General features: G+C 58.5%; 1 protein-coding gene across 1 annotated transcript; it reads right to left on the reverse strand.

Annotated features, from left to right (window-relative positions):
* Window positions 1–1,077: 1,077 nt before the first annotated feature.
* On the reverse strand, window positions 1,078–21,064 carry MAP2K7 (mitogen-activated protein kinase kinase 7). Its single transcript, XM_068177731.1, has 11 exons — window positions 21,003–21,064; window positions 16,484–16,619; window positions 14,621–14,687; window positions 13,559–13,672; window positions 12,394–12,513; window positions 12,022–12,129; window positions 10,839–11,018; window positions 7,463–7,543; window positions 3,970–4,112; window positions 3,465–3,510; window positions 1,078–1,325 (listed from the first exon to the last, which is right to left on the reverse strand). The coding sequence occupies exons 2-11, from the start codon at window positions 16,531–16,533 to the stop codon at window positions 1,191–1,193; spliced, it is 1,044 nt and encodes a 347-aa protein (XP_068033832.1). The 5' UTR covers window positions 16,534–16,619; window positions 21,003–21,064; the 3' UTR covers window positions 1,078–1,190.
* Between the last annotated feature and the right edge of the window lie 433 nt (window positions 21,065–21,497).

Here is a 21,497-nt window from a genome sequence, read left to right on the forward strand (position 1 = left end):
CGTGTCCCCAGGCCACCACTCTGTGTCCTCCAGCGCCGTGTCCCCACTGTCACAGCCTGGGGACATCTCTGTTCTGTGCCACCTCCCGGTGCCATCCTGGTGCCACCTCTGTTCTGTGTCCCCGTGTCACTTCCCGGTGCCATCCCTGTGTCCCCGTGTCACTTCCCGGTGCCATCTCCGTCCTGTGCCATCCCGGTGCCATCTCCGTTCTGTGTCCTGTGTCACTTCCTGGTGCCATCTCCGTCCCGTGTCCCCGTGTCACATCCCGGTGCCGTCCCCGTGTCATGTCCTGGTGCCATTTCTGTGCCATCCTTCCGTGTCCCCACGCTGTCTCCCTCGCCGTCACATCACCGTGCTGGCTCTCCACGCTGTCCCCTGTGCCACGTTCCCGCGCCATCTCCGTGTCCCCAAGTGCCATCTCCGTGTCACGTCCCCATGTCCTGGTGCCACCTCCGCGTCCCCTCAATGTCCCCTCAGGGCCGAGTGTCACATCCCCAGGCCCCGGCGTCACACGTGTGTCACATCCCCCAGCCATGTCTGTGTCCCTGGGCCACCTCCCCGAGTGTCACATCCCAGAGTCACCTCCAAGTGCCACATCCCAGTGTCACACCCTCGGTGCCACCTCCCCGTCCTGTCCACAGCCCTGTCCCCACACGGGACCCTGTGGGAAACTGAGGCACGTCCAGGGGGACACAGAGGGGACAGGGGTGTCCCCTGGCCTCGGGAAGGTGGGGACAGCGGGAGGGGACAGCTGTGATGGCAGGGACACACTGGGACACGCTGGGGACACTCCAGGCCAGGCCAGGGCTGTGTTGGCCGTGGCAGTGTCACTGTCACACTAGGTGGCACGGAGGGGGGTGACAAGAGGGGCGTGGCACAGGTGTCACCTCCCCCAGTGGGTGTCACAGGTGGCCCTGTCCTGGGTGGCCTTGTCCCAGGGCTGTCCCCAGTGTCCCTGTCCCCAGAGGTGGCCCGGCTGTCCCTGTGCCGGGTGCTGTCCCAGGGCCGTCCTGGTTGTCCCTGGAGGCGGCCCGGCTGTCCCCGGTGTCACAGGAGATGTCCCCGCTGTCCCCTGCCGGACGTGGTGGCAACCAGGCAGTGTCCCAGGGCTGTCCCCGCTGTCCCTGTCCCCGGAGGTGGCCCGGCTGTCCCCGGTGTCCCCTGCCGGGCGTGGCGGCGCCGGGCGGGCGCTACCTGGTGAAGAAGGGCAGGTGGTGGCCCAGGCCACCCCCCGGGCGCGGGGACTCTGTCCGGGCCATCACGTCCTTGAACCAGGTGGCCACGTCCACCTCGAGCGTCTCGTAGCGCTTGATGAAGGTGTGCTCCTGTGGGGACATGGGGACATCAGTGACACTGGGGACAACAGGGGATGTGGGGACATCGGGGACAGCAGGGGACATTGGGGACAGCAGGGGATGTGAGGACATGGGGACATGGGGACAACAGGGACATTGGAGACATGGGGACATCGGGGACATTGTGGACAATGGGGACATTGGGGACACTGGGGACATTGCGAACAGCAGGGACATGGGGATGTGACACGGGGACAAGGGGACCGCAGTGGACATGGAGGACAAAGCTTGGGGACACGGGGACGGAGCACCGAGGGTGAGGGTCTGGGGACAAGGTGGGGACGGGGGCACGGGACATGGATGTGGCCCTGGGGACAGAGGGACACAAAGACATAGACACAGGGGGACACGGACATGGGGACAGGGGGGACACAGGGACACGGGGACACAGGGACACGGGGACACGGGGACACAGACACAGGGACACGGGGACACAGGGACACAGACACAGGGACATGGGGACACAGGGACACAGACACAGGGACATGGGGACACACAGGGGAGGTGACAGGGACTTGGGGACCACCAGGGACGGTGGCATGGTGCATGTGCCCCCACAGGTGACACACACGGCTCTTGGCGTGGGGGACGTGGGGACACACAGGGGACAGGGAGGGGGTGGCCGTGGCTCTGGTGGCAGTCGTGATGGGGAGGTGGCCCCAGGACACAAGTGACAGCAGACAGGTGTGACAAGTGACAGGTGTGACAATGACAGATGACAGGTGACAGGTGTGACAGGTGTGACAGGTGTGACAATGACAGATGACAGGTGACAGGTGTGACAGGTGTGACAATGACAGATGACAGGTGTGAAAGGTGTGACAATGACAAGTGACAGTGACAGATGACAGGTGTGAAAATGACAGATGACAGGTGACAGGTGTGACAGTGCCAGGTGACAATGACAAGTGACAGGTGTGACAGTGACAGATGACAGGTGTGACATGTGTGACAATGACAAGTGACAGGTGTGACAATGACAGGTGTGACAGTGCCAGGTGACAATGACAAGTGACAGGTGTGACAGTGACAGATGACAGGTGTGACAGGTGTGACAATGACAAGTGACAGGTGTGACAATGACAGATGACAGGTGTGAAAGGTGTGACAATGACAAGTGACAGGTGTGACAATGACAGGTGACAGGTGACAGGTGTGACAGGTGTGACAATGACAGATGACAGGTGTGAAAGGTGTGACAATGACAAGTGACAGTAACAGGTGACAGGTGTGAAAATGACAGATGACAGGTGACAGGTGTGACAGTGCCAGGTAACAGGTGTGACAGCGACAGATGACAAGTGTGACAGGAGTGACAATGACAAGTGACAGGTGTGACAATGACAGGTGTGACAGTGCCAGGTGACAATGACAAGTGACAGGTGTGACAGTGACAGATGACAGGTGTGACAGGTGTGACAATGACAAGTGACAGGTGTGACAATGACAGGTGTGACAGTGCCAGGTGACAATGACAAGTGACAGGTGTGACAGTGACAGATGTGACAGGTGTGACATGTGTGACAGGTGTGACAGTGACAAGTGACAGGTGTGACAGTGACAGGTGTGACAGTGACAAGTGACAGGTGTGACAGTGACAGGTGTGACAGGTGTGACATGTGTGACAGGGGTGACAGTGACAAGTGACAGGTGTGACAGTGACAGGTGTGACAGTGACACATGACAGGAGTGACAGGTGTGACAGGTGTGACAATGACAAGTGACAGGTGTGCCAGTGACAGATGACAGGTGTGACAGTGACAAGTGACAGGTGTGCCATTGACAGGTGTGCCAGTGACAGTGACAGGTGTGACAGTGACAGGTGTGACAGTGACAGATGACAGGTGTGACAGTGACAGGTGTGACAGTGACAGATGACAGGTGTGACACGTGTGACAGGTGTGCCAGTGACAAGTGACAGGTGTGACACGTGTGACAGGTGTGCCAGTGACAAGTGACAGGTGTGACAGTGACAGGTGTGACAGTGACAGATGACAGGTGTGACACGTGTGACAGGTATGCCAGTGACAAGTGACAGGTGTGACAGTGACAGGTGTGCGAGTGACAGATGACAGGTGTGACAGTGACAGGTGTGCCAGTGCCACTCACCAGTAACTTGTTGTACTTTGGTCTCTTCCTGTGGTCCTTGGTGAGGCTGGGGGAGGGGACGGGGGTGAGCGCCATGTCCCCCCCTGTCCCTCCATGTCCCCAGTGTCCCCCCAGTGTCCCCCAGCAGTCCCAGACGAAGGCCTGGAGCTCCCCAGGGAAGGGGGGGGAGCACCCCGGGGCTGTGTCCCCCCCATGTCCCCCCAGTGTCCCCATGTCCCCCCATGTCTCTGTGTCACCATGTCCCCATGTCCCCCCAGTGTCCCCATGTCCCCATGTCCCCTTGATGTCCCCATGTCCCCCCATGTCTCTGTGTTACCATGTCCCCATGTCCCCCCAGTGTCCCCATGTCCCCTTGATGTCCCCATGTCCCTCCATGTCTCTGTGTCCCCATGTCCCCATGTCCCCCCAGTGTCCCCATGTCCCCGTGTCCCCATTTCCCCTGTGTCCCCCCATGTCCCCGTATCCTCCCATGTCCCCATGTCCCCTGATGTCCCCGTGTCCCCACCAGTCTCGGACGAAGGCCTGGAAGTCCCCGGAGAAGCCCATGGCCGGGGGCAGCAGGGGCGGGTCCTCCTGCAGCACCTTGGTCAGCACCTCGAAATCCGTCTTGCAGTTCTGGTACGGGAACTGCCCCGTGGCCAGCTCCACCTGCGCAGGTGTGACACAGGTGTGACACACACAGGTGTGACAGGTGTGACGTACACAGCTGTGACACACACAGCTGTGACACACACAAGTGTTACAGGTGCGACACACACAGGAGTGACACAGGTGTGACACACACAGCTGTGACACACACAGCTGTGACACACACAGGTGTGACAGCTGTGACACACACAGGAGTGACAAGGACAGGGACAGCAGTTCTGGTACGGGAACTGCCCCGTGGCCAGCTCCACCTGCGCAGGTGTGACACAGGTGTGACACACACAGGTGTGACACAGGTGTGACATACACAGCTGTGACACACACAGGTGTGACACACACAAGTGTTACAGGTGTGACACACACAGGAGTGACACAGGTGTGACACACACAGGTGTGACAGCTGTGACACACACACAGGAGTGACAAGGACAGGGACAGCAGTTCTGGTACGGGAACTGCCCCGTGGCCAGCTCTACCTGCGCAGGTGTGACACAGGTGTGACACACACAGGTGTGACACAGGTGTGACACACACAGCTGTGACACACACAGGTGTGACAGCTGTGACACACACACAGGAGTGACAAGGACAGGGACAGCAGTTCTGGTACGGGAACTGCCCCGTGGCCAGCTCTACCTGCGCAGGTGTGACACAGGTGTGACACACACAGGTGTGACACAGGTGTGACACACACAGCTGTGACACACACAGGTGTGACAGCTGTGACACACACACAGGAGTGACAAGGACAGGGACAGCAGTTCTGGTACGGGAACTGCCCCGTGGCCAGCTCCACCTGCGCAGGTGTGACACAGGTGTGACACATACAGGTGTGACACACACAGGTGTGACACAGGTGTGACACACACAGCTGTGACACACACAGGTGTGACAGGGACAGGGACAGCAGTTCTGGTACGGGAACTGCCCCGTGGCCAGCTCCACCTGCGCAGGTGTGACACACACACAGTTGTGACACACACAGGTGTGACACAGGTGTGACACACACAGGTGTGACACACACAGGTGTGACACAGGTGTGACACACACAGTTGTGACACACACAGGTGTGACACAGGTGTGACACACACAGGTGTGACACACACAGGAGACAGGTGTGACAGGTGTGATGCACAGGTGGGACAGGTGACAGGTGTGACACACAGGTGTGACAGGTGACAGGTGTGACACAGGTGTGACAAGGACAGGTGACAGGTGTGACAGGTGTGATGCACAGGTGACAGGTGTGACAGAGGTGTGACACAGGTGTGACACAGGTGTGACACAGGTGTGACAGGGACAGGTGACAGGTGTGACACAGGTGTGACAAGGACAGGTGACAGGTGTGACAGGTGTGATGCACAGGTGACAGGTGTGACAGAGGTGTGACACAGGTGTGACACAGGTGTGACACAGGTGTGACAGGGACAGGTGACAGGTGTGACACAGGTGTGACAGGTGTGATGCACAGGTGACAGGTGTGACACAGGTGTGACAGGGACAGGTGTGACAGGCGTGACACAGGTGTAACAGGGACAGGTGACAGATGTGACACAGGTGTGACAGGGACAGGTGACAGGTGTGACAGGGACAGGTGACAGGTGTGACACAGGTGTGACAGGGACAGGTGTGACACAGGTGTGATGCACAGGTGACAGGTGTGACACAGGTGTGACAGGGACAGGTGACAGTAGGGCCATGTGGCGCTGCAGGGCTGAGGTTGCACCACGGGGACACGCTGGGGACCTGGAGCTGATCGAGGCCAGGCTGGGGACACTGGGGCAGGTCAGGGACACTTTGGGGACAGCTGGGTGGCACATTGGGGACACTGGGGTGGGTCAGGGACACTTTGGGGACAGCTGGGTGGCACGTTGGGGACACTGGGGTGGGTCAGGGACACTTTGGGGACAGCTGGGTGGCACATTGGGGACACTCGGGTGGGTCAGGGACACTTTGGGGACAGCTGGGTGGCACGTTGGGGACACTGGGGTGGGTCAGGGACACTTTGGGGACAGCTGGGTGGCACGTTGGGGACACTGGGGTGGGTCAGGGACACTTTGGGGACAGCTGGGTGGCACATTGGGGACACTCGGGTGGGTCAGGGACACTTTGGGGACAGCTGGGTGGCACGTTGGGGACACTGGGGTGGGTCACGGACACTTTGGGGACAGCTGGGTTCAGCTGGGTGGCACATTGGGGACACTGGGGTGGGTCAGGGACACTTTGGGGACAGCTGGGTGGCACGTTGGGGACACTGGGGCGGGTCAGGGACACTTTGGGGACAGCTGGGTGGCACGTTGGGGACACTGGGGCGGGTCAGGGACACTTTGGGGACAGCTGGGTGGCACGTTGGGGACACTGGGGCGGGTCAGGGACACTTTGGGGACAGCTGAATGATATCTGGGGACCCCGGGGACACTTTGGGGACCCTCGGTGACATGTGGGGACCCTGGGGTGACGTTTGGGGACCCTGGGGTGTCGTTTGAGGATGCAGGGGACACCAGGGTGACATTTTGGGACACTGGGGTGACATTTGGGGACCCTGCGGACCCTGGGTGACATTTGGGGACCCTGAGGTGACATTTGGGGATGCAGGGGACCCTGGGGTGACATCTGGGGACAGAGGGGACCCTGGGGACACTGAGGTGACGTTTGGGGACCCTGGGTAAAGTTTGGGGACCCTGGGGACACTGAGGTGACATTTGGGGACATTGTGGTGGCATTTGGGGACCGTGGGTGACGTTTGGGGACCCTGGGTGGCATGTGGGGATGCTAAGGTGATGTCTGGGGACCCTGGGTGGCATTTGGGGACACTGAGGTGACGTTTGGGGACCCTGGGTGGGGTGTGGGGACCCTGGGGACACTGAGGTGGCATATGGGGACCCTGGATGACATGTGGGGACACTGGGTGACGTTTGGGGACCCTGGGTGACATTTGGCGACACTGAGGTGACATTTGGGGACACTGAGGTGACATTTGGGGACCCTGGGTGACATCTGGGGACACTGAGGTGGCGTTTGGGGACCCTGGGTGACATTTGGGGACACTGAGGTGACATTTGGGGACCCTGGGTGACATTTGGGGACCCTGAGGTGGCATTTGGGGACCCTGGGTGACATTTGGGGACCCTGAGGTGGCATTTGGGGACCCTGGGTGACATCTGGGGACCCTGAGGTGGCGTGTGGGGACCCTGAGGTGGCGTTTGGGGACCCTGGGTGACATTTGGGGACACTGAGGTGACATTTGGGGACCCTGGGTGACATTTGGGGACCCTGAGGTGGCGTGTGGGGACCCTGGGTGACATTTGGGGACCCTGAGGTGGCGTGTGGGGCCGCGAGCGGGCGCTCACCAGGGAGATGCCGAGGCTCCAGACGTCGGCGCGGATGTCGTAGTCGGGCTTGGTGGGGTCGGGGGGGTCGATGCGCTCGGGCTGGGGGAGGGGCGGGCTTGGGGGCACCGGGGGGGCAGGGCCCGAGAACCCCAAACCCGGGAACCCCAAAAACACCAAACCCCAAACCCCCAGAACCCCAAACCCGGGAACCCCAAAACCCCAAACCCCCAGAACCCCAAAGCCCCAGAACCCCAAACTTGGAAACCCCAAAAACACCAAACCCCAAACCCCCAGAACCCCAAACCCCCAAACACCCAGAACCCCAAAGCCCCAGAACCCCAAACTTGGGAACCCCAAAACCCCAAACACCCAAACCCCAAACCTAGGAACCCCCAAACCCCCAAACCCCAAACCTGGGAACCCCAAAACCCCAAAGCCCAAACCTGGGAAGCCCCAAAACACCAAACCCCCAGAACCCCAAACCTGGGAACCACCAAAACACCAAACCCCCAAACCTGGGAATCCCCAAAACCCCAAACCCCCAGAACCCCAAACTGGGGAACCCCAAAACCCCAAACCCCCAGAACCCCAAACTGGGGAACCCCAAAACCCCAAACCTGGGAACCCCCAAAACACCAAACCCCCAAACTTGGGAATCCCCAAAACACCAAACCCCCAGAACCTCAAACCCCAAACCTGGGAACCCCCAAAACCCCAAACTCCCAGAACCCCAAACCCCAAACCTGGGAACCCCCAAAACACCAAACCCCCAGAACCCCAAACCCCAAACCTGAGAAACCCCAAACCCCCAGAACCCCAAACCCCAACCCTGGGAAACCCCAAAACACCAAACACCCAGAACCCCAAACCCCCAGAACCCCAAACCTGGGAACCCCCAAAACCCCAAACACCCCAAACCTAGGAAGCCCCAAACACCCCAAACCTAGGAAACCCCAAAAACCCCAAACCTGGGAATCCCCAAAACCCCAAACACCCCAAACCTTGGAGGACCCCAAAAACCCCAATCCTGGGAAACCCCAAAACCCCAAACCCTCAAACACCCAGAACCCCGAACCTGGGAACCCCCGGAATCCCAAACCTGGGGGGATCCTCAAAACCCCCCAAAAAAGACAACCTAGGGGGACTCCAAAAACTCCAAACCTGAGAACCTCCAGAACCCCAAACCCGGAAGGGATCCCCCAAAAGCCCAAACCTGGGGACCCCAAAACCCCAAAGCTGGGAATCTCCAAAGACCCAGAACCCCAAACCTGGGACTCCCCAAATTTCCAGACCTGGGGGACACCTGGCACTCCCAGATAGGGGGGGATCCTCCAGAACCCCAAAAACCCAAACCTGGGAACCCCCAAAATCCCAAACCTGGGGAGATCCTCAAAACCCCAAAAAAAACCCAAACCTATGGGAATCCCAAAAACCCCAAATCTGGGAGCCCCCAAACCTGGGAACCCCAAACATCCAAAACCCAAACCCAGGAACCCCCAAAAAACCCCAAACCCGGGAACCCCCAACACCCAGAACCCCAGACCTGGGGGGATCCCCCAAACCCCGGGGGATCCCCGAAACCCCCCGAGCTGGGGGGAGCCCCCGACAGCCCCAGCCTCAAATCCCCCCACCCTGGGGACCCCAGCACCCCCAGATCACCGCTCCGGGGCTGGCTCATGTCTCCAGTGTCCCCCCGTGTCCTGAGTGTCCCCCAATGTCTCCAATGTCCCCCCATGTCCGGAGTGTCCCCCAATGTCTCCAATGTCCCCCCGTGTCCCCAGTGTCCCCCAATGTCTCCAATGTCCCCAGTGTCCCCCAGTGTCCCCCAATGTCTCCAATGTCCCCAGTGTCCCCCAGTGTCCCCCAATGTCTCCAATGTCCCCCAATGTCCGGAGTGTCCCCCAATGTCTCCAATGTCTCCCCATGTCCCCAGTGTCCCCCAATGTCTCCAATGTCTCCCCGTGTCCCGAGTGTCCCCCAATGTCTCCAATGTCCCCCTGTGTCCTGAGTGTCCCCCAATGTCTCCAATGTCCCCCCATGTCCCGAGTGTCCCCCAATGTCTCCAGTGTCCCCCCATGTCCCCAGTGTCCCCCAATGTCTCCAATGTCTCCCCATGTCCCCAGTGTCCCCCAATGTCTCCAATGTCCCCATGTCCCCAGTGTCCCCCAATGTCTCCAATGTCCCCAGTGTCCCCCAATGTCTCCAATGTCCCCAGTGTCCCCCAATGTCTCCAATGTCCCCAGTGTCCCCCAGTGTCCCTCAATGTCTCCAATGTCCTCAGTGTCCCCCAGTGTCCCCCAATGTCTCCAATGTCCCCAATGTCTCCAATGTCCCCAGTGTCCCCCAGTGTCCCCCAATGTCTCCAATGTCCCCCAATGTCCCCAGTGTCCCCCAATGTCTCCAATGTCCCCAGTGTCCCCCAGTGTCCCCCAATGTCTCCAATGTCCCCAGTGTCCCCCCAGTGTCCCCCAATGTCTCCAATGTCCCCCAATGTCCCCAGTGTCCCCCAATGTCTCCAATGTCTCCCCATGTCCCCAGTGTCCCCCAATGTCTCCAATGTCCCCATGTCCCCAGTGTCCCCCAATGTCTCCAATGTCCCCAGTGTCCCCCAATGTCTCCAATGTCCCCAGTGTCCCCCAGTGTCCCTCAATGTCTCCAATGTCCTCAGTGTCCCCCAGTGTCCCCCAATGTCTCCAATGTCCCCAATGTCTCCAATGTCCCCAGTGTCCCCCAGTGTCCCCCAATGTCTCCAATGTCCCCCAATGTCCCCAGTGTCCCCCAATGTCTCCAATGTCCCCAGTGTCCCCCAGTGTCCCCCAATGTCTCCAATGTCCCCAGTGTCCCCCCAGTGTCCCCCAATGTCTCCAATGTCCCCAGTGTCCCCCCAGTGTCCCCCAATGTCTCCAATGTCCCCCAATGTCCCCAGTGTCCCCCAATGTCTCCAATGTCTCCCCATGTCCCCAGTGTCCCCCAATGTCTCCAATGTCCCCATGTCCCCAGTGTCCCCCAATGTCTCCAATGTCCCCAGTGTCCCCCAATGTCTCCAATGTCCCCAGTGTCCCCCAGTGTCCCTCAATGTCTCCAATGTCCTCAGTGTCCCCCAGTGTCCCCCAATGTCTCCAATGTCCCCAATGTCTCCAATGTCCCCAGTGTCCCCCAGTGTCCCCCAATGTCTCCAATGTCCCCCAATGTCCCCAGTGTCCCCCAATGTCTCCAATGTCCCCAGTGTCCCCCAGTGTCCCCCAATGTCTCCAATGTCCCCAGTGTCCCCCAATGTCTCCTGTGTCCCCATGTCCCCAGTGTCCCCTCACCGCCATGTCGGCTGCACACCCTGTGCTCTGGGGATGTCCCAGTGTCCCCAATGTCCCCCCCGATGTCCCCAGTGTCCCCTCACCGCCATGTAGGCCGCACAGCCGGCGCTCCGGGTCTTGGCCTTGGAGTCCACCAGGCGGCCGCTGATGCCGAAGTCGCAGAGCTTGATCTGGCCCCGCTCGTCCAGCAGGATGTTGGAGGGTTTGACGTCCCTGTGGATCACGCCGTGCTTCTCCTTCAGGTACAGCAGCGCCTTCACGATCTGCAGGCAGGGATTGTCCCCAGTGTCACCTCTGTGCCACCTCTGTGCCACCACCACCCTGCCCAGAACCCAGAGACACCCTGACTGTCCCCAGTTGTCCCCTGTGGGTCACCCTGTGCTTCTCCTTCAGGTACAGCAGCGCCTTCCCGATCTGCAGGCAGGGATTGTCCCCAGTGTCACCTCTGTGCCACCTCTGTGCCACCACCACCCTGCTCACTGCCACTGTCACCCAGCCCAGGACCCACTCGGGAATGGGGCGCTGGATCCTGGGGACCCCCTGCCTGTCCCCAGTGTCCCCAGTGTCATCACCATCATCTTGCCCAGGATGCCAGGACCCCCCTGCCTGTCCCCAGTGTCGCCAGTGTCCCAACTGTCCCCAGTGCCATCTTACCCAGAATCCCAGAGCCACCCTGCATGTCCCCAATGTCCCCAGGGCTCCCGTTCTCCCCATTGTCCCCAGGGTCCTCCCTGTCCCTGGTGTTCCCACTGTCCCCAGCATCCCCAAGGCTCCAGGTGTCCCCAGTGTCCCCAATGTCCTGAGTGTCCCCAATCCCCTGGATGTCCCCAATGCCACCAGTGTCCCCACTGTCCCCCAGTGTCCCCATTGTCCCCAATGTCTCCAATATCCCCCAGTATCCCCATTGTCCCCAATGCCTCCAAGACTCCAGGTGTCCCCAGTGTCCCCAATGCCCCCCCTGTCCCCAGTGTCCCCAATGCTCCCAGTCTCCCCAATCCCCTGGATGTCCCCATTGTCCCCAATGCCCTGCAGTGTCCCCACTGTCCCCCAGTGTCCCCATAGTCCCCAAGGCTCCAGGTGTCCCCAGTGTCCCCAGTATCCCAAATCCCCTGGATGTCACCAGTGTCCCCAATGCCCCCCTCTCCCCAGTGTCCCCAAGGCTCCAGGTGTCCCCAGTGTCCCCATTGTCTGCAATGCCCCCAGTGTCCCCAGTCCCCTGGATGTCCCCAATGCCCCCCTGTCCCCAGTGTCCCCGCTGTCACTCACTGCCACCGTCATCTTGCCCAGGATGCGCTCGGGGATGGGGCCCTGGATTCGCTTCTTGAGCTTCTCCGCGCAGGTGCCCATGAGCTCCATGGCGATGAACACGTCGGTCTGGGGACACACCGGGTGTACTGGGAGCACTGGGAGGGCACTGGGAGCACTGGGTGTACTGCGAGGGCACTGGGAGCAGCACTGGGGGGGCCCATGGATGGATCCAGGCACCCCCAACCCTCCAGGTGCCCAGGTGCTCACGTTGGTGATGAAGGCGCCGAAGCACTGCACCATGTAGGGGTACCCACAGCCCCGGGTGCCCCTCAGGTGCCCCCAGATGCCCCCCCATGTGCCCCAGGCCCCCCCAGGTGCCCAGGTGCTCACGTTGGTGATGAAGGTGCCGAAGCACTGCACGATGTAGGGGCAGTCGTGGCTCTTGAGCACCACGTCCAGGTCCATCAGGATCCGCTTGTTCTCCTCGCGGTTCCCCGAGCGCCGCATTTGCTGGGGGGGCACAGGTGTCACCGGGTGGCACAGGTGTCACAGGGGGGGTCACAGGTGTCATGAGGGGGTCACAGGTGTCACAGGAGGGGTCACAGGTGTCACCAGGGGGCACAGGTATCATGAGGGGTCACAGGTGTCACCGGGGATCACAGGTGTCATGGGGGGGTCACAGGTGTCACCAGGGGTCACAGGTGTCATCGGGGATCACAGGTATCACCGGGGGTCACAGGTGTCACCAGGGGGCACAGGTGTCATGAGAGGGTCACAGGTGTCACTGGGGATCACAGGTGTCACCGGGGGGCACAGGTGTCACAGGAATGGTCACAGGTGTCATGAGGGGGTCACAGGTGTCACCAGGGATCACAGGTGTCACCGGGGGGCACAGGTGTCACCAGGGGTCACAGGTGTCATCGGGGATCACAGGTATCACCGGGGGTCACAGGTGTCACCAGGGGGCACAGGTGTCATGAGAGGGTCACAGGTGTCACTGGGGATCACAGGTGTCACCGGGGGGCACAGGTGTCACAGGAGGGGTCACAGGTGTCACCGGGGATCACAGGTGTCATGGGGGGGTCACAGGTGTCACCAGGGGTCACAGGTGTCATCGGGGATCACAGGTATCACCGGGGGTCACAGGTGTCACCGGGGGGCACAGGTGTCACAGGAGGGGTCACAGGTGTCACCGGGGATCACAGGTGTCATGGGGGGGTCACAGGTGTCACCAGGGGTCACAGGTGTCATCGGGGATCACAGGTATCACCGGGGGTCACAGGTGTCACCGGGGGGCACAGGTGTCACAGGAGGGGTCACAGGTGTCACCGGGGGGCACAGGTGTCACAGGAGGGGTCACAGGTGTCACCGGGGGGCACAGGTATCATGAGGGGTCACAGGTGTCACCGGGGATCACAGGTGTCATGGGGGGGTCACAGGTGTCACCGAGAGTCACAGGTTGTCACCGAGAGTCACAGGTGTCACAGGGGGGGTCACAGGTGTCACTGGGGGTCCCCCCGGTGTCCCCAGGGAGGGGGGTGGGGACGGTGCCCACCTTGACGGCGATGACGTGGCCGGTCTTGCGGAAGCGCATCTTCCACACCTGCCCGCAGGTGCCGCTGCCGATCTCGCCCAGGTTCTCCAGGTCGTTGATCTCCGCCTGGTACCGCTGGGGGGAAGGAAGGGGGGGTCAGGGCCCACCCGGGACAGCCCCGGGCTCACCTGGGTCCCCACGGCCAGGTGACCCCTCCCCCATCCTCACCTGCACCCCCAGAGCCAGGTAACCCCCGAGAATCAGGTAACCCCCTGACTCACCTGCACCCCCAGAGCCAGGTAACCCCCCAAGATTCAGGTAACCCCCCTGACTCACCTGCACCCCCAGAGCCAGGTAACCCCCGAGAATCAGGTAACCCCCTGACTCACCTGCACCCCCAGAGCCAGGTAACCCCCCAAGATTCAGGTAACCCCCCTGACTCACCTGCACCCCCAGAGCCAGGTAACCCCCCAAGATTCAGGTAACCCCCCTGACTCACCTGCACCCCCAGAGCCAGGTAACCCCCGAGAATCAGGTAACCCCCCCTGACTCACCTGCACCCCCAGAGCCAGGTAACCCCCGAGAATCAGGTAACCCCCTGACTCACCTGCACCCCCAGAGCCAGGTAACCGCCCCCCCACCATCCTCACCCGTGTCCCCCAGAGCCAGGTAACCCCCGAGAATCAATTAACCCCCCTGACTCACCTGCACCCCCAGAGCCAGGTCACCCCTCCCATTCTCTCTCACCTGTCCCCTGCCCATGCCCACATGTCCCCGCCCCCATACTCACCTGTCCCCCCCCCCCAGCCGGGTGACCCCCCTGACTCACCTGTCCCTCCCAGCCGGGTGACCCCCCGACTCACCTGTTGCCCCCCAGAATCAGGTAACCCCCCCCAACTCACCTGTACCCCCCCCCAAACAGGTAAACCCCCTGACTCACCTGTCCCCCCATGGTCAGGTGCCCCCCCTGACTCACCTGTCCCCCCATGGTCAGGTGCCCCCCCTGACTCACCTGTCCCCCCACGGTCAGGTGACCCCCCTGACTCACCTGTCCCCCCACGGTCAGGTGACCCCCCAACTCACCTGTCCCCCCACAGTCAGGTACCCCGTCTGTTTCATGATCTCCTGCAGCTTCTGGTCAATCTCGATGCTGAGGGCACAATGGGAGAGCTCAGCCAATCAGCTCAGGGCATGGAGAGAGCCCGGCCAATCAGCTCAGGGTGAGGGGAGAGCTCAGCCAATCAGCTCAGGGTAAGGAGAGATTCTGGCCAATCAGCTCAGGGCATGGGGAGAGCTCAGCCCATCCGCTCAGGGCACAGGCAGAGCCTGGCCAATCAGTTCAGGGTATGGGGAGAGCTCAGCCAATCAGCTCAGGGCATGGGGAGATCCTAGCCAATCAGCTCAGGGCATAGAGAGATCCTGGCCAATCAGCTCAGAGCATGGGGAGTGCCTGGCCAATCAGCTCAAAGCACAGGGAGATCCAGGCCAATCAGCACAGAGGGACTCACAGCTCTGGCCAATCGCAGGACAGGCAATCCCGCCTGCCTGGCCAATCAGCACCATGGGGCTCCTGGTCAGCTGACCAATCACCACCCAGGGGTCTCTTGCACTCCTGGCCAATGAGCACACAGCTCTCCTGCCCACCCGGCCAATCAGCTACTGGGATCCTCTGAACCACTGGCCAACCAGCAGCTGCAAGCTCCACTCCAGCCAATCAGTGCCTGAGATCACCCCGAAGCTCTGGCCAATGAGAACACACCACTCGCCAGAGCTCTGGCCAATCAGGGCCTGTGAGCCCTCAGAGCAGCAGCCAATCAGCACCCACGGGCTCCTGAACATCCGACCAACCGCTGCGCAAAGCCTCCTGTCCAGCCAATCAGAACACAAGGCTGGAGCCCCCTTGGATCTCCAGCCAATCAGACCACAAGATCTCCCTGGAATCTCTGTCCAATTAGAGCACAGGATCTCTGTCCAATCACCACCTGCAGACTCCTGTCCATCCAGCCAATCAGCACAAGCCTCCTGCTCGGCCAGTCAGCTCACATTATCACCCTGGAGTTCTACCCAATCAGAGCATAAAATCCTCCCTGATCTCTGCCAATCAGGGCACAGGATGTTTGAGAATCTTTGGCCAATCAGAGCACAGGATCCCCCCAAAACCTCTGGCCAATCAGGGTACATGACCCTCCCCTAGCCAATCACAGCTTGTGACATTCTGTGGGCCAATCAGAGCACAGGATCTCTCCAGAACTCTGGCCAATCAGAGGACAGGATCTCCAAAAACCTCTAGCCAATCAGGGTGCGTGACCCTCCTCTGGCCAATGCGAGCCTGGGACCCCTCCCAGGGATTGCTAACGGCCAATCAGGGCACAAGATTCCCCTGGAATTCCATCCAATCAAGCTTTGATTCTCACAGACCTCTGGTAAATCAGGGCACAGGATCTCCCCAAGCTCAGGCCAATCAGAGCACAGGTTCTCCCCAAACCTCTGGCCAATCAGGGCACAGGATCTCCCAGTCTCTCTAGCTAATCTACTCCCAGGCCCTCCCACACCAGCCAATCAACACCCAGGCTCTCCCCTGTTGGCCAGTCAGTGCCCAGGCCGTCCCCCATCAGCCAATCAGCTCCCAGGATGTCCCCCATCGGCCAATCAGCTCCCAGGCTGTTCTCCCATTGGCCAATCAGCTCCCAGGCTCTCCCCAGGTGGCCAATCAGCTCCCAGGCTGTCCCCCATTGGCCAATGAGCTCCCAGGCCCTCCCACATCAGCCAATCAGCTCCCAGGCTGTTCCCCCATTGGCCAATCAGCTTCCAGGCTCGCCCCCATCGACCAATCAGCTACCCAGCTCTCCTCCATCAGCCAATCAGCTCCCAGGCCCTCCCACATCAGCCAATCAGCGCCCAGGCACTCCCCCATCAGCCAATCAGGGCTTGGGGGCGTGTCCTCACCTCTCCAGGCTGCGCGGCACCAGGTAGGGGGGCGGGGGCAGCCCCAGCATCTGCCGGGGCCGGGGGGGGGGCACGGGCTGGGGGCTCTCGGGGGGCCCCCCCCGGCCCCCCTCGCTCACCAGGGGCAGCTGCAGGGCTGGGGGGGGAGAGCAGAGTCAGGGACCCCAAAAACGGGGGGAGAACCCCAGAAATGGGGAGAGACAGAACCCCAAAAACTGAGAACCCAAAAAAAGGGGAAAGAAACCTAAAAATGGGGAGAGAAGCCCAAAAAAGGGGGAGACAGAACCCCAAAAACAGGGAGACAACCGCAAAAACAGAGAATATAAAAAAGGAGAGAGAAACCTAAAAATGGGGAGAGGACCCTAAAAACGGGGGGAGAACCCCAAAAATGGGGTGGGACAAAACCCCAAAAAATGGAGAAGCCAAAAAAAGGGGAGAAAAATCTAAAAATGGGAAGAGAACCCAAAAACGGGGAAGAACCCCAAAAATGAGGAGAGAACCCCCAAAACAGGGAGACAACCTCAAAAACGGAGAATATAAAAAAAGGAGAGAGAAACCTAAAAATGGGGAGAGGACCCTAAAAACGGGGCAGAACCCTAAAAATGGAGAGACAGAACCCCAAAAATGAGGAGAGAGCCCCAAAAATGGAGAACCCAAAAAAATAGGGGAGAAACCTAAAAATGTGGGGAGAACTCGAAAAATGGGAAGAGAACCTCAAAACTGGTGAGAAAAACCCGAAAATGGCAAACCCAAACAAAGGGAAGATAAAACTAAAAATGGGGAGAGAACCCCAAAAATGGAAAATCCAAAAAGGGGAAATAATGCAAAAAAACGGGGAGGGAACACCATAAATGCAGAACCCCAAAAAGGGGAGAGAACCCCAAATATGGACAAGAACCTCAAAAATGTGGAGAGAACCCCGAAAATGGAAAACTCAAAAAAGAGGAGAGAAACGTAAAAATGAGGAGAGAACCCCAAAAAAAGGGAGACTTAGAATGCCAAAATTCGGGCAGCGAACTCCAAAAATTACAGAGAGCCCCAAACATACAGGAGAGAGCCCCAAAATAGGGGCAGAACCTAAAATTGGGGAGAGAACCCTAAAAACAGATAGAGAAGGATCAGGAACCCCAAAAATGGAGGGAGACACAGCAAGGACCCCAAAATCCATGTGGTGGGAAGAGAAAGCGGTCAGGAACCCCAAAATTGGGGTGAGGGGATATAAAAATCCATCAGGAACCCCAAAATTGGGGTGAGGGGATATAAAAACCCATCAGGAACCCCAAAATTGGGGTGAGGGGACATAAATACCCATCAGGAACTCCAAAATTGGGGTGAGGGGATATAAAAACCCATCAGGAACCCCAAAATTGGGGTGAGGGGACATAAAAACCCATCAGGAACCCCAAAATTGGGGTGAGGGGACATAAAAACCCATCAGGAACCCCAAAATTGGGGTGAGGGGGATATAAAAACCCATCAGGAACCCCAAAATTGGGGTGAGGGGGATATAAAAACCCATCAGGAACCCCAAAATTGGGGTGAGGGGACATAAAAACCCATCAGGAACCCCAAAATTGGGGTGAGGGGATATAAAAACCCATCAGAAACCCCAAAATTGGGGTGAGGGGACATAAAAACCCATCAGGAACACCAATATTGGGGTGAGGGGACATAAAAACCCATCAGGAACCCCAAAATTGGGGTGAGGGGACATAAAAACCCATCAGGAACCCCAAAATTGGGGTGAGGGGTTATAAAAACCCATCAGGAACCCCAAAATTGGGGTGAGGGGATATAAAAACCCATCAGGAACCCCAAAATTGGGGTGAGGGGATATAAAAACCCATCAGGAACCCCAAAATTGGGGTGAGGGGATATAAAAACCCATCAGGAACCCCAAAATTGGGGTGAGGGGATATAAAAACCCATCAGGAACCCCAAAATTGGGGTGAGGGGATATAAAAACCCATCAGGAACCCCAAAATTGGGGTGGGGGTAGAAGGAAAGCAGTCAGGAACTCCAAAGCTGAGGAGAGGCTGGTCAGGAACATAAAAACGGGGAAGAGACGCGTCAGCAACCCCAAAAACGGTGGGGGGGGGAGGGCTGTCAGAACCCCAAAAATGGGAGGGAAAACATCAGCACCCCAAAAGTAGGGGAAGAAAACTGTCAAGACCCCAAAATCGGGGCGGAAAGGTCAGAACCCCATAAACTGGGGGGGCACAGAGAGCCCCCACAAGCTCCCCCTTCCCGCAGGGACTCAGCCCCAGCTGGGACCAGTCTGGCCCCACCCCAGCCCCATTTCCCCCTTTTTCTCCTCTTTTTGCATTTCCTGCCCCGTTTCCCCAATTCTTGCCCCATTTTTCCCCTCCCCGCCCAATTTTCCCGCAATTCCCCTCAATTTTCCTCATTTCTCCACCCCCCCCCATTTTCCCCCATTCCTGCCCCACTTGTCCTCATTTTTCCCCTTCATTTTTTCCCATTTGCCCCCAATTTCCCCCATTCCTGCCCCATTTTCCCACATTTCCTCCCATTCCCCCTCACGTTTCCCAATTTCCCCATTCCTGCCCCATTTTTCCCCTTTCCCTGCTCCATTTTCCCAATTTCCCCATTCCTGCCCCATTTTTCCCCTTTCCCTGCTCCATTTTCCCAATTTCCCCATTCCTGCCCCATTTTTCCCCTTTCCCTGCTCCATTTCCCCAATTTCCCCATTCCTGCCCCATTTTCCCCCCTTTCCCTGCTCCATTTCCCCAATTTCCCCAGTCCTGCCCCATTTTCCCCCTTTCCCTGCTCCATTTCCCCAATTTCCCCATTCCTGCCCCATTTTTCCCCTCCCCCAATTTCCCCATTCCCAGCCCCTCCTCCCGCCCCATTTTTCCCAATTCCCCCCATTTTCCCCCATTTCCACTCGCTTTCCTCCCCATTCCCCCATTTTCTGCATTACATCCGATTTTTACTCGCTCTCATCCTTTTTCACTCATTTCCCACAATTTCCCCCCAATTTTTCAACTTTTCCACCCTAATTCCCCCCCGTTTTTCCCAATACTCCCCCAATTCTTCCCGATTTCCCCCCACTTTCCCCCCAACTTTTTCCCATTTTTCCCCAATTCTCCCCTATTTCCCCCATTTTCTCCCTTTCCCCCCTCAGTTTTCCCAATTTCCCCCCATTTTCCCCTCCCTTTTTTTTCTATTTTCTCTCATTCTCTCCCTGTTTTCCCCCATTTCCCCCCAATTTTCCCATTTCCCCCCGTTTTTTCCTGTTTCCCTACCCTTTTTCCCACACTTTCCCCAATTTCCCTCCATTTCCCTGTTTTGTTCCCACATTTTACCCCAATTTCCCCCTATTTTTCCCCATTCTCCCCAATTTTCCCCATTTCCCCCGAGGTTTTCCCTTTTTCCCTGTTTTTTCCCAGTGTCCCCCATTTTTTCCCCATTTCCCCCAAATTTTCCATATTTCCCCATCCCCCCCCCCGTTTTTTCCCCATATTTCCCCCAATTTTCCCATTTCCCCCTGTTTTTCCCCATTTCCCCCTTGGTTTTCCCCCATTTGCCCATTTTTTCCCCAATTTCCCCCCCAATTTTCCCATTTCCCCCCGTTTTTTTCCCCAGTTTCCCCCCCAATTTTCCCAATTTCCCCCATTTTTCCCCGCCCCCCCCCAGTTTTCCCCCCAATTTTCCCCCGTTTCCCCCCCAATTTTCCCATTTCCCCCCGTTTTTTCCCCAGTTTCCCCCCCAATTTTCCCATTTCCCCCCGTTTTTTCCCCAGTTTCCCCCCCAATTTTCCCATTTCCCCCCGTTTTTTCCCCAGTTTCCCCCCCAATTTTCCCATTTCCCCCCGTTTTTTCCCCAGTTTCCCCCCCAATTTTCCCATTTCCCCCCGTTTTTTCCCCAGTTTCCCCTCCCGAGCGGCCGCATGCTCCACGGGGCCGGGGGTGGGGGGGCACTCCATGCCACAGCCGGGGGGCGGGGGGAGGGGACACGGGGGGGAACATTCCGGGGGGGGTGAGGGGGGCATTCCGGGGTGGGGGAGGGGCAGAGAAACTGCTCGGGGGGGTTAAAGTGGGGGGAGGGGGAAACTGAGGCACGGAGAGAGAGGGGTTAATTGGGGAGGGGTCCCCAATTTGGGGGGGGGGGAAGGGGTAAAGCTGCCACAGGGGGGAAACTGAGGCACGGGGGGGGAGTGGGGGTGGGGTCTCGAGTTTGGGGGGGTGGGGCGAGGGATAAAGCTGCCACAGGGGGGAAACCGAGGCACGGAGAGGGAGGGGTTAAATGGGGAGGGGTCCTCAAATTGGGAGGGGGAGAGGGGTAAAGCTGACTAGAGGGGGAAACTGAGGCACGGAGGGGAGGGGTTAAATGGCGGGAGGAGGGGTAAAGCTGCCACGGGGGGGGGGGGGAAACTGAGGCACAGGGGGAGGGGTTAAATGGCGGGAGGAGGGGTAAAGCTGCCACGGGGGGGGGAAACTGAGGCACGGGGGGAGGGGTTAAGCGGGGAGGGGTCCCCAGTTGGGGGGAGGGGCGGTACCTGCTCGCTGGGACGGAGCGGGGGCGGGGCTAAGGGTGATGACGATGACTGGAGATGGGGGAGGGGCACGGGGGGGAAACAAAAAAAACGGGGAAAAAATAAAAAATATAAAAAATAAAAACGGAAAGAAAAGAGAGAAAAATTAAAAAGGGGAGGACTGGGGGTGGGGGCTGCATTAAATTGGGGGGAAATTAATTTTAAATTGGGGGAATTCATTAAAATTGGGGGAAAAATTAATTTAAATTGGGGGGAAATGAACTGGGGGGCAGAACTTAAAGTGGGAGGGAATAAAATAAATCGGGGGGATTAATTAAAATTGGAGGAAATTAATTAAATTGGGGAAAACGAACTTAAATTGGGGGATAAAAATGAATTGAAATTGGGAGATGATTAATTAAATTGGGGTAAAAATTAAGTTAAACCGGGAGATAATTAAGTGAGGGTAAAAATTGATTTAAATTGGGAAAGAATTAATTAAATTGGAGTAAAAATTGA

This window comes from Anomalospiza imberbis, unplaced genomic scaffold (assembly GCF_031753505.1).
Source record: "Anomalospiza imberbis isolate Cuckoo-Finch-1a 21T00152 unplaced genomic scaffold, ASM3175350v1 scaffold_101, whole genome shotgun sequence".
NCBI classification, from domain to species: Eukaryota; Metazoa; Chordata; class Aves; order Passeriformes; family Viduidae; genus Anomalospiza; species Anomalospiza imberbis.

Bases quoted from the DNA above. Each gene is read 5' to 3' on its own strand.
- MAP2K7 (XM_068177731.1), bottom strand. From the start codon at position 16,533: ATGCTGGGGCTGCCCCCGCCCCCCTACCTGGTGCCGCGCAGCCTGGAG. The intron at 13,673-14,620 runs GTGAGTTGGGGG...CCTTCCCCCCAG, and splicing joins ACCTGACTGTGGGGGGACAG to CGGTACCAGGCGGAGATCAA. The intron at 3,511-3,969 runs GTGGGGACACGG...CCCCTCCCCCAG, and splicing joins CAGGCCTTCGTCCGAGACTG to CCTCACCAAGGACCACAGGA.